Here is an 11570-nt window from a genome sequence, read left to right as displayed (position 1 = left end):
CGCTGATTGGCTAAATTGTATGTCACACATTTATATCTTCAACCAGCAATTGGCTAAAGTGCTTCATAGCTCCGCCTCTTGTGGTCAGTCTCTCCAGCGCCCCAGAGCTGCTGAGACGTGCACACGCGGAGAGGACGTGCAGGAAAAGCATATATTTACCACAGATATCATATTTTACACATATTACTGGGTGAGTCCATATTTCAAAAACACAAATATTGACAATTTGTACAGTTTATTATTATTATTATTATTTATTTTATTGTATTTGTTGTGGCTGAAGGTGGGGCGGCGCCCTCTGTTGACCAGCCGCCACTGATAGTAAGAGTTCAAATTGAAAGATATGGAAGAAGTTATGACATTATAACATCATAACAGCAGCCCTGACTCAGCCAGGAAAAGGATTTATGTGAACGGTGTTCCTGGCTGACGGCGTCGCACACTTCATGTCTGGGAATGTGTTTAATTTCAGCTAAGCGTGTTGGTGTTTGGAGCTATGCTATGCTAACGCCACAGGTGGGATCCCGGCCCCGCTGCGAACCGGCCGCCGTAGACCGGCGAAATACACCTGGGGAGGCTCGACTGTCACTGTCAGGTCATCTCATTAATGCTGATGTTGCTTTTACATATTCAATCATATTTACATTTAACGTTGAAAGTGTTTCATTGACAGAACGGTGGATTCACTGAATCTACTGGTGCTGAACTCAACCAGTGCGATCTTTAAATAACTCTTTGAATCATAAACCATCACCTGTGAGGATTCACTACTTTTTCTCTTTTTAACTGACTGTTTTAAATCACGATTATATTAAATGACGTCATTGTTAGTTGCAGTCACGTATTCAACAGAAGCATCAGTGTAATGAGCAGTTCTGTCCACTAGATGTCGCTCTTTACCGCCTTTAAATGACTCGTTTCCTTCTCAGGCTTCATGTTTCTTATGCAATGAAATGAACGAACCGGTAGATAGTTTACTCTCGTTACTGTCAACTAAAATCAGCTGTTTTATGTTTACATCTCAATTTACATCCGTTAAAGAGTGAAGACACTGACGTGGTCGTGAACTTTATTATATTTATTATTATTTTGTAGTCTGAAGGTGTTTTTTAATTAAAATGAATCTCATGAAACAATATCTTTACTATCTTTTGACAACATTTACTCAGAGTTCATCTCAACTGACCAGCTTTATTTGACTGTTTCTAAGAGAAAGACATTTCTCTAAAGAAGGAGAAGCTCACTTGTTTCTTCTTACAAACTGATTAAATATGTTATTTATTTATTTTCTGCATCATCTGATAGTAAAATCTTATGTTCTCTACAAACTCTGACAATATTAAAACATCTGTCTGCTTATTAATCATCCTTTCCGTTCACTCTTGGCCTGTTTATGTTTTACATTTTGTGAATTTTATTGAAAATCTTTTGTTTATATTTTGTTTTATTTGCACTCTTTTCTACTTTTTACTCCAGCTGGATAAATAAAGTTTGTGTGACATCATGCCGAAGGTTTAATGTTTCTGCTACATTTAAACATTTTGATTGTGTTTTTATCGTTTAATGTTTCAGAGAAAGATTAAACCGACTCATCGAGGAACTAAAGATCTTCAGTAACATTGAGACAAACCGGTTCTTCAAAGTGAATCCAAAGCTTCATGTGTTAAAGCTGCATTCTCTCTAGTGTCCACCAGGGGGCGACTCCTCTGGTTGTATAGAAGTCTATAGAAAATGACTCTACTTCTCTCTTGATTTATTACCTCAGTAAACATTGTAAACATGAGTTTATGTCTCAATCTCTAGTCCAGGATCCTCTGATCACCGAGTCTTGATCCTGTTGTTACTTCCTCCAGTAAAGACACGTTTCTGTCTTTCCTCCGTCTTAGCTGAAGGGTTTGTCTTCATGTTAAATGGAGAGGAACCGTTTCAGTTCAAGATGTTTCGCTTCTTTTGTGCTTCATGTTCTCTGTAGTATAAAGTTCTGCTCCTCGATGGAAACAACTAGAAGTAGAGAGAACTCACAGTTATAATGACAGAAATCATGTCAACAGAAAAGACACAAGCTGCATTTATCATACAAAAGATGCAGAAGTTCAGTCAGAGTCTCCTCCTTGTAGTCACATGACTGTTGGTCTGAGATGAACCAATCATGACGTCATAGTTTCACACTTTAATGTTTCTACACTCTGGTTAAAGTGAACTAGAGGAGAGAGTTATAATGAGAACATGAAGAATAAAATGTTGTTGATGAAATATCACGATGTGAAGCTGAGATTTGGTTTCTTCTGACGTGTTTTTACAGTTTCTGGCTGTGATTTAAAATAGAAAACATGCATTTAAACAAACGTTCATGTTGTGGATTCAGATCAAAATACAAACAGTCGAAAAGGATTAAAATGAAAACTTCACATTTCTTTGACTTTCTTCATGTTTGTTGTTTTAAATCAGCTGTTTCTTCTCAAACTAAAGGACGTAAATAAAAACACTAAATGTTTCTTTAGTTTATTTAAACAACATATAAATAAATCAGCCTCCATGTTCACTGTTCAAGCATCTTTAATCCAAACTGTTCAGTTCATCACATCACAATGCTCTCCACTCAAGGGTCACTGACTACATTTAGTCAACATTGAGTCCTCAACGTCTGAACACAAGTGTAATGAAGAGTTGACGGATCAGCAGCGTCCGTTGCTTCACAGCGTTTCTCTTCTGAGCTTTCAACCACATTTCATGGTCTTCTTCAGCGAGTGGCGCTTCACATAGTAACCGGTGTTTGTAGAGCAGAAGAAGTCGGTTCTAACGCTTTCAACGTGTCTCCGGCGTCGGATGAGTTTCGGTCACATGACGCCTTCAACAAGCTCCTTGATCGTGATGAAGACCATGAGAAGCCGCTGAAAGCTCTGGAGGAAAAGTATGAAGTTGAGATTATATTTAGGTTTAAATGATTTCATCTCGTCGCACTTAATATTATGATTCAATTTAATAATTCAGCCGACGATGTCGAACTAACTTCGTAGTTGATTTAATTGTTTTTATTCATTTGTCACTATATTTGCTGTTTTTCTTCGTCTTTTATCAATTAATATGAATCTCTTTTGAGTTTTGTACTTTTGGTCATCTTGAACTCTAGGATTTATTAATTGATTTATTTTGATCTATTTATAGAAAAACAATCTGCAGAATGTAGTATCACAATATTTAGTTTATTTAACAAGTAAAACTGCTCTCAGTGTTCCTGTTGATCATGTTTTAACTCGTTATAGCGTGTTCTCTTTCGGGTTTATCTCTTTGTTCTTTTCTTTTGTTTTTATTCACTGAAGGAACCTCAGAACTAAACTCAACTTTTACTGGAGAGACGTCTTCCTCTCTCTCTCTCTTTCTTTCTTCCACTCTCTCTCGTCCTCTCTTTCTTTCTATCTTCTTCTCTTCCTCTCTTCCTCTCTCTTTCTTTCTCTCTTCGTCTCTTTCTTTCTCTCTTCCTCTCTTTCTTTCTATCTTCTTCTCTTCCTTTCTATCTTCTTCTCTTCCTCTCTTTCTTTCTCTCTTCTTCTCTTTCTTTCTATCTTCTTCTCTTTCTTTCTCTCTTCCTCTCTTTCTTTCTTCTTCTCTTCCTTTCTATCTTCTTCTCTTTCTTTCTCTCTTCTTCTCTTTCTTTCTCTCTTCCTCTCTTTCTTTCTATCTTCTTCTCTTCCTTTCTCTCTTCCTCTCTTTCTTTCTATCTTCTTCTCTTCCTTTCTATCTTCTTCTCTTCCTCTCTTTCTTTCTATCTTCTTCTCTTTCTTTCTCTCTTCCTCTCTTTCTTTCTATCTTCTTCTCTTCCTTTCTATCTTCTTCTCTTCCTCTCTTTCTTTCTATCTTCTTCTCTTTCTTTCTCTCTTCCTCTCTTTCTTTCTATCTTCTTCTCTTCCTTTCTATCTTCTTCTCTTCCTCTCTTTCTTTCTCTCTTTGTCTCTTTCTTTCTCTCTTCCTCTCTTTCTTTCTATCTTCTTCTCTTCCTCTCTTTCTCTCTTCATCTCTCTCTTCCTCTCTTTCTCTCCCCCTCTCTTTCTTTCTCTCTTCTTCTCTTCCTCTCTTTCTTTCTCTCTTCCTCTCTTCCTCTCTTCATCTCTCTCTTCCTCTCTTCATCTCTCTCTTCCTCTCTTCCTCTCTTTCTCTCCCTCTCTTTCTTTCTCTCTTCTTCTCTTCGTCTCTTTCTTTCTCTCTTCCTCTCTTCATCTCTCTCTTCCTCTCTTCATCTCTCTCTTCCTCTCTTGAAGTCTCTCTGTTTGCTGATGAATCCTCTGTATTTGTAGCTCAGCTGAATCTCTGTTCGGATGTCACGTGTGTGTTCTGAAGATGTGAAAGTAATTCTTTGATATTTGGAGGAAGTCTGATGTGCAGTAGCCGCTTCTGTCCACCGGGAGGCGCCGCGAGCCCGCAGCCTGCAGCCGAACACGACAGAGTGAAAGATTCTCTGTTTAAAGTAGAAAGAACATTTAAGAAGCAGATTCATCTGAATTCAGACGGCTCTCATCCGGCTCTGTTGGACTGTCAAATGTCCTTTTAGGTTCTCTGTAGAACCGCACAGCGCAGGTTTAAAGAACCCTTTTTCAGGCCCTCGGTTAACAGTAACGTTCTATTATTGTTTACATTTAAATGAATCCTGTTTGTTTAAAACCAACATGGTTCTTTAATGTTCCACATGTGGTTCTGTAAAGCCTGGCAATGGGATGCTCCAGGGTGGTTTGAAGAGGGTTTCCAGGAGTGCTTGAGGCCGTTCCAGGGGTTCCTGGAGGAGGTTCTAGGTGTTTTTTAGCGGGTTTGGAGGAGATTCAGGATGTTTCTAGAGGAGGTTCTGGTCCTTTTCAAGGTATTCCAGAGGATCTAAATGAGGGTCGTAGGAAGTAGGAGTTCTGAAGGCCGTTCCTTCAAGTATCATTATCATGATGGTTTTAAGGGGGTCCCAGGTGTTCCAGGGGCCTTAATGGGATCTAAAAGGAGACTAGAGGGTTCTGAGAGGGTTCCAGGAGGTTCAGGTATAGCTCTCTGAGGCTTCTGGGTTCTTGAATGGGTTCCCTGAAGCTTTAAATGACGTTCCGGGAGTTCTTAAAGGATTTCTTGTCGGTCTCGGTGCTCCGCAGAATGTTCAGGTTTTTATCAAACGGAGGTTCTCTTAATTTAAAGGGATCCAGGAGCGGCTCATCTCTTGAGTGGGTTCCACAGGCTTTAAGGAACGTCTCCAGAGATCTGGTGGGCGATGGTAAAGGGGGCCTATACTTGGGGCCGTTCCAGGTGTTTTTTAAGGGGTTTCAGGAGCTCTAATACTCGAGAACGTGGGTCTTGATCCCGTATTACGGGGTCCTGAGGGGGTTCTTGAATAGATTTGAGGTCTGAAGGGGTTCTAATACTGATGCTGTGACATCATCAGGATCACGTTTTCTGTTGATTAATGAAACCCAAAATAACGGAAGAATTAAGATTAAGAAAATAAAATGAACTCAAATGAAAATTATTTTGAGAAATAAATACAAACATCTAATTTAAGTTGTTAGATTTCCCGCCATATTGTGTGAAAATATGACAATTATTTGAGATTAAATTATAATTTAATCTTTTACATTCTTCTGAAACACCAGATTGATTGAATTAATTAAGTGTAAACGTTTTTATTAGAAGTGAATACTTCTAATAAATAATAATAATAATATTCCCAACAATAACATCATGATAATTAATAACAATAATTCATTTGAATACAGCTCGTTACGAGTTGGACCGGTGAGCCTGTTGCCGTCTGGTTTCTAATCCGGACCATCTTCCTCTTCTTCTTCTTCCTCCTCTTCCTCTTCCTCTTCCAGTATGTTTGCGTCTCGTTGACTTTTTCTCTCCCCGCGCAGAGGTCTTTTTTCCGGGCTTTTCCAGACGTTTCTGCGTCCCTGGAGGAATGCAGCGCGCTGAAGGAGGATACATATTTAATCAGCGCTGCTCTGGAGTTTTTGCTTAATTTGAGGAATTCTGCTCCTGCCACGAAAATTAACAAAAAAATGACTGCTGGAGATGTCAATCCCCCCAAAAATAATATAAACCATCAAGAGGCATGATCAGAGACACACATGTACTGTTATTATTAGTATGATTATTAGTATGATTAGGAACAGCTGATCGCTGCTGCGAGGCCGATTCTGTTTCATCTAAATTATACAACTGAAGACATATTTTATAGAAGTGTGAAATAAAACGCTTGCACTGAAACACGTCTTATTAGCGGCTCCCGGTGTGTGTGTGTGTGTGTGCGCGTGTGTGTGTGAGAGAGAGAGAGCGCCATATGTCCGTGCGTCAAAAAAAAGCGCAAATTGGTGCCAAATCTGCGCGCCGCCCGTGTCAGTCATCCTAACGGCGGGATGACAGAGGAGATTATTCCACATGAAACCAGTTAATCCCCCCCCCCCCCCCCCAAAAAAACCCGACTGTGAAGAAGTCTGTGAGGACGGAGGAAGTGAATACAGATCGGTGTTCCCGGTGAGGTTCAGTATTTCAGTCTCGTCGAGCGGGCCCGAGCAGGGAAACGCACGCGGAAGGTTTGGATATAAAACAATTCAGCTTCTGCCTCCGCAGCGCGTTTAATGACAGATTGAGGCACAAAATAAAAAGCTGCACATTTATTTAACACGAGTGAGCTCGCGAGGTGTGAAGGAAACCAGAGGCGCGTAAAACCGGCCCGACTGAGTCCACGAGGTTCAAAACGCATGAAGGACATGAATGTCACGTGTCAGTGTGTTTAAAAACGTGTGTTTGTCTCATCATCTTTAATCTCTCCTTTATCCACTTTTAAAAGTTTCTTTTTTTCTCCAACACGCGGAAACCCTTATTTGGCATGCGTTTTCTTTTTTTTAAGAAGCCATGACGCAACGCGCGCCTCCCGCCCAATGAGACGCCAGAGGTGCGACCGATATGCAAATGAGCATGTCCTTATTTGGTGCTGATCCCGCCCACTCCCCCGATCCGCTGCCGGTCCCCCGGGAGCATCCAGAGCCTCGGACCACGGGAGAAGGAGCTCTCCGCCGGGACAGAGGAGCCATAAAGAGCCGGTGGAGGGAGGGAGGAGGGAGGAGGGGGGGTGAGATTTTCTCGCCGCCCAATCCCTCTGTTCCCCCGGGAGCTGCTGCAGCCTTCCACGGTCCGTCCCTCCCTCTTGTTTGCTAATCATTTCATTTTACTCCTTTTTGAAGCGGTGGGTTTGTTTTTTATCCCACTTTTCATTTCTCCACAATCCGCGCGCTGCTCGCCTCCCTCTGATCTGATCCCGGCTCTCCACGCTCCGTTCTCCCGGCGTCAGGCTCTCCGGATCCCGGCTGATTCTCGCCTCTCTCTCTCTCTCTCTCCCTCTCTCTCTCTCCCTCTCTCCTCTGAGATGCTCTCCCCGCTCTCCGCTCCTCTCTCCGCCCTCTTTTAACTTCACAGAGCCGCCGGTTTTTTAAAAGCGAGGACTGCTGCGGAGCGCCGCGGCTGGGATCTAAAACAACCCCCGGAGAAACCCAGAGGGATCCCGGGCTCTTCTTTGGATCAGGACCGGGTACTTTTGGGAGAAGCTCGTTCGTGTGTCCACCTCCACCTCCTCCTCCTCCTCCTCCTCCTCCTCCTCCTCCTCCTCCACCTCCTCCTCCTCCTCCTTCCGCATCGCACCTCTTTTTCTCCACCTTAATCCAGGTGGTCCTTTTGGCTTTTTTGAGTGTCGGGTACAAGGAGGATTATTCTTCTTCTTTCTTGTTTCTGGTGAAGACAAAGCTCCCAGAAGGACACTTTGATGTTCTCCATCCAGGACAGCCTCCCCAGGGGGGCTCTGACCATGAAGGAGGAGCCGCTCCCCACCGGCATGACCCCGGTCCGCTCCTGGATGCAGGGCGCAGGGATTTTGGACGCCAACACAGCTGCCCAGAGGTAAAACAAATAGCAATATCCCCGAAAAATCAAGCAACTTGTCGCCTCTCTCTGCGCCGCGGTGCCAATCGGTTGATCAATGTCACAGTTGTAGAAAAGTCCAGCGTGAAGGTGAAAGGCGCGCTGTGAGAGAAGTCAGTCTGCAGAGACAGAAAAAGTTCAAATCCGACCACATGGCTGCTGCTCTTCTTCTGCAGGAAGAGTCAAAGCTTCACTCTCGGTTTGCACAAACAACAGAGCACGCGCTACTCTGGAGAAAGGATGAAATAAGTGAGTGCAGAGTTTTAGTGAAGTGTCAGAGGATCATCAGCTGGACATGTCGGGGTAGAGCTTCACGCGCCTCGTTTCTTCTTAAAATACGTAAAAGTGATTCTGGTGATCATTCAGAAAATGAGTAAAAATGTGTTTGGACAACAAACTAAATCACAACATGAAATCTCGTCCGTCCTCCGTTTCCTCCGTGATTCCAAGCAGCGGGTTAGTGGTTCACTGCGCGGGGCGCTCGGACCCATCACGCGCCTCCCTCCTCCTCTCAGGCGGACTCAGGGTTCACCATCTACCCGGCGCGAGCGGAGACAAGAGCCCAATCCCTCTTTCCCGCCTCCGCGTGCCGTTATTGATCAACCAAACCTCGAGTTGAAATAATGTTTCATCTTCCCGCTCCGCCGTTTGTTCATTTAACCAAATCGTTGCGGAAATACATGCGGTTTTGGTGCTGCACGAGAAACACGCCGCGCGCAAAAGAGCGCAGAGACGCGGAACGAGCCTGTTCTTTTAGATTAATTCTTTTAGATTAAAGATTAATTAGCACATAATTATAAGAAGTATGACTTTATTATTTCATGACATCTCTGCGGGTTTCTCTCTTCCCCACACACACGAACCCTCATCTGTAATTCGGCGGTTTGTCAAATAGAAAATAATCATATTTTATTTATGAACCGAGTCGAGGAGGAAATCCATCTCTATTTGAGGGGGTCACAGGTTAAATTACAGGGTTCTCAAAACGCAGGGTAAACTATTTGTAACGTGTTTGACCTCCGCGAGACAAACACGCGCACATCTGACGCTCACTTTCACTTTGACATCAATCGATTTAAAGCTTTTTATTTAATTTCAAAGTTCTTAAATATTATATAAATTAAGGGAATAATTTCAAAGCGTAAATCTGAATTACTTTTATTCAACATCACAATATGTGTTCATTTAGAAATAATACAAATGTTTCCTTTCGAGGTTTTAGAAGTGACATAATTCGGTTATTTCCGGTGGAATGTGACGTGAATAACGAGACCTGTGAGCTTTAAATCTCAGGTGCGCTGAGGTGAAATCTGAGCCTCACGGAAATAAATCAATGTGCGCGAGTTCAAATCAGCTGAACACGAGGAGCAGCTTCTCTGAGTCCGAGGAACCAGAACCACATCCATCACATCCAACACGCGCGCCTCGAACTTTAACTCTGACCCTCGCGCTGTGTCCGCGTGCCTTTTTAAAATGTGTTGACGTTTGTTTTCGTGCAGGAATTCAGTGCAAATAAACTAGAAAAGTGAAGAAGAAGCAGTTTAATCTGCGGAGGTTTTTATTTTGAGTCTTGTTTCAGATTAAAAACACATTTTAAAAACATCAGAATCCATCAAATCAAACACAACAGAATCAGAAGCAACTTTATGGATCAAATGTGTTCACAGAAAACAGAAGATTCAAACAGAAAGACAGCGAAGAAGTTGAGCAACATGTGAACAACTTCACCTGCAGACACAAACTCATTGTTTAATGGATTATTATTTATTCCACAGAAAGACATGTTGACATTCAAATGTTTTGTTTTCTCCAAAATGAAAATATTCATATTTATATTTTAGAAGCTTTAGAAGAGAATTTGTGCCTTTTTTTCAAAAAATGACTTTAAAAAACGAATGAGTTATTAAAGCGCTGATTCTGTCAGTGAACTGGTGTTGATGAGCAGCATTCATATTCACTGAAGAACCGCTGAACGAACAGCTCGAGGTGGGCTACTGTCTGTTAACCAGCATATTTATATGCTCGGTATATTTAATGTTTAATGTGTGAGGCAACGTCAAACAGAAGTTTATTACTGAACAAACACGAAGCTTTCCAGATGTTAGAAGCTTCATGAAGCTGCTGAGCGTGTAATATTTTAGCTCAGTAAGTTATTAATGCAGAAGAGACTCTGTTCATGTGTTTGAGTCTCTCGCGTGAACACAGACATGTTTCAAGATGAATCTGAGACTCGAACACATGAAACTCACGTGAATGTTTTTAAAATAAGAAGATGAAATCGATTATAAAGTTGATAGAAACTGCAGAGAGGATTCCAGATGCTTTTGTCGGCTGCTGTCGTCCTGTTTTCTTAAAGATGTACATTTAGTTTTGTTCTTTTTAAAAGATAAATAATGAAAGTTACAGATGAGTGTGTGTGTGTGTGTGTGTGTGTGTGTGTCCTGCTTTAAAGGAAGACGTCCGTCTGTCAAAACCACAAAATCAAACACCACAAATGTGACTTAGAGGAAGAGAAACAAGCTTTGAAAGGAGTGAAGAAAGTGTGACGTTCTGTATAAAGTGCAGGAATATACAGTCAAATATATACATTCATATAAATATACATTCATATATATACATTCATATATATATTCATATAAATACATTCATATATATACATTCATATATATATACATTCATATATATACATTCATATAAATACATTCATATATATATATTCATATATATACACATTCATATATATACATGCATATGTATATATATATGAATATATATATATATGAATGTATTTATATGAATGTATATATATGAATATGTATATATACATTCATATGTATAAACATATATAGATATACATTCATATATATACATTCATATAGATATATATTCATAGATATACATTCACATATATATATGAATATGTATACGTTGATATCATACGTGCGTGTGACTTCCTGTGACTTCCTGATGAGCGTCGTGTCTTCAGCTGCTGTTCATCGATCACGAGATCTCGCTGATCATTGGACGAGTTGAACAGCAGCAGAGACGCTTCTCTGAAATCATCTCTTCTGCTTTTGAAGCTTTTAGATTTCAAAATAAAATCTTTGAGAGTTTTTGAAGAGATAATAAAAACATAACAAATATAATTAAAGGTGTGAAGTGAAACGTGTGAGACAGGAGGAACACATCTGTATCGTCAACATGTGGAGCTGTTTGCTCACGTCTGATCATAACTAGAATAATAATTGGTGGAAATCCTCCAGAATCTGATCTCCAACAAACGTTTGATTCAGCGTCTTCATCCATACGATAACCTTCATGTGTGATTGAGTAAACAGCGTCCGGTTCTTTCATCGGTTCTTAATTCTCTGTAACAATCTGACGAGAACGTCATCTTTAACGGCAACATCTGGTCATTAATAATCACGGAAACACGAAGAAAGAAAGAATCCAAACCGATGTGAAGGAACGATATAGTTACAAACTGTAATGTTAATGTTCCCAAATGTGTGTGAATATCAAAGCAAAGCTGATGCTTCAGAGGAAGTCGTCTGTTTCTTTCCATTCATTCATAAGTTAGAACAAAGTGATGAAGTCTGATCGTCCGACATCTTTCATGTCGTGGAAGAAGC

The 11570-nt window shown here is 40.9% G+C and overlaps 1 protein-coding gene across 1 annotated transcript in view; it reads left to right on the top strand.

Annotated features, from left to right (window-relative positions):
• The first annotated feature begins 7765 nt into the window (after window positions 1–7765).
• Window positions 7766–11570, top strand: part of LOC306777937 (transcription factor COE3-like) — a 124239-nt gene continuing 120434 nt past the window's right edge. Inside the window, exon 1 of the mRNA XM_079269243.1 lies at window positions 7766–7917. Within this exon, the coding sequence (XP_079125369.1) occupies window positions 7784–7917 (134 nt within the window). The 5' untranslated portion in view covers window positions 7766–7783. The remainder of the gene's footprint in view (window positions 7918–11570) is intronic.

This window comes from Melanostigma gelatinosum (genome assembly GCF_949748355.1).
Source record: "Melanostigma gelatinosum genome assembly, chromosome: 5".
Classification (NCBI taxonomy): Eukaryota; Metazoa; Chordata; class Actinopteri; order Perciformes; family Zoarcidae; genus Melanostigma; species Melanostigma gelatinosum.
Note: the sequence above shows the minus strand (reverse complement) of the source record. Positions and strands in the feature narration are given on the sequence as shown.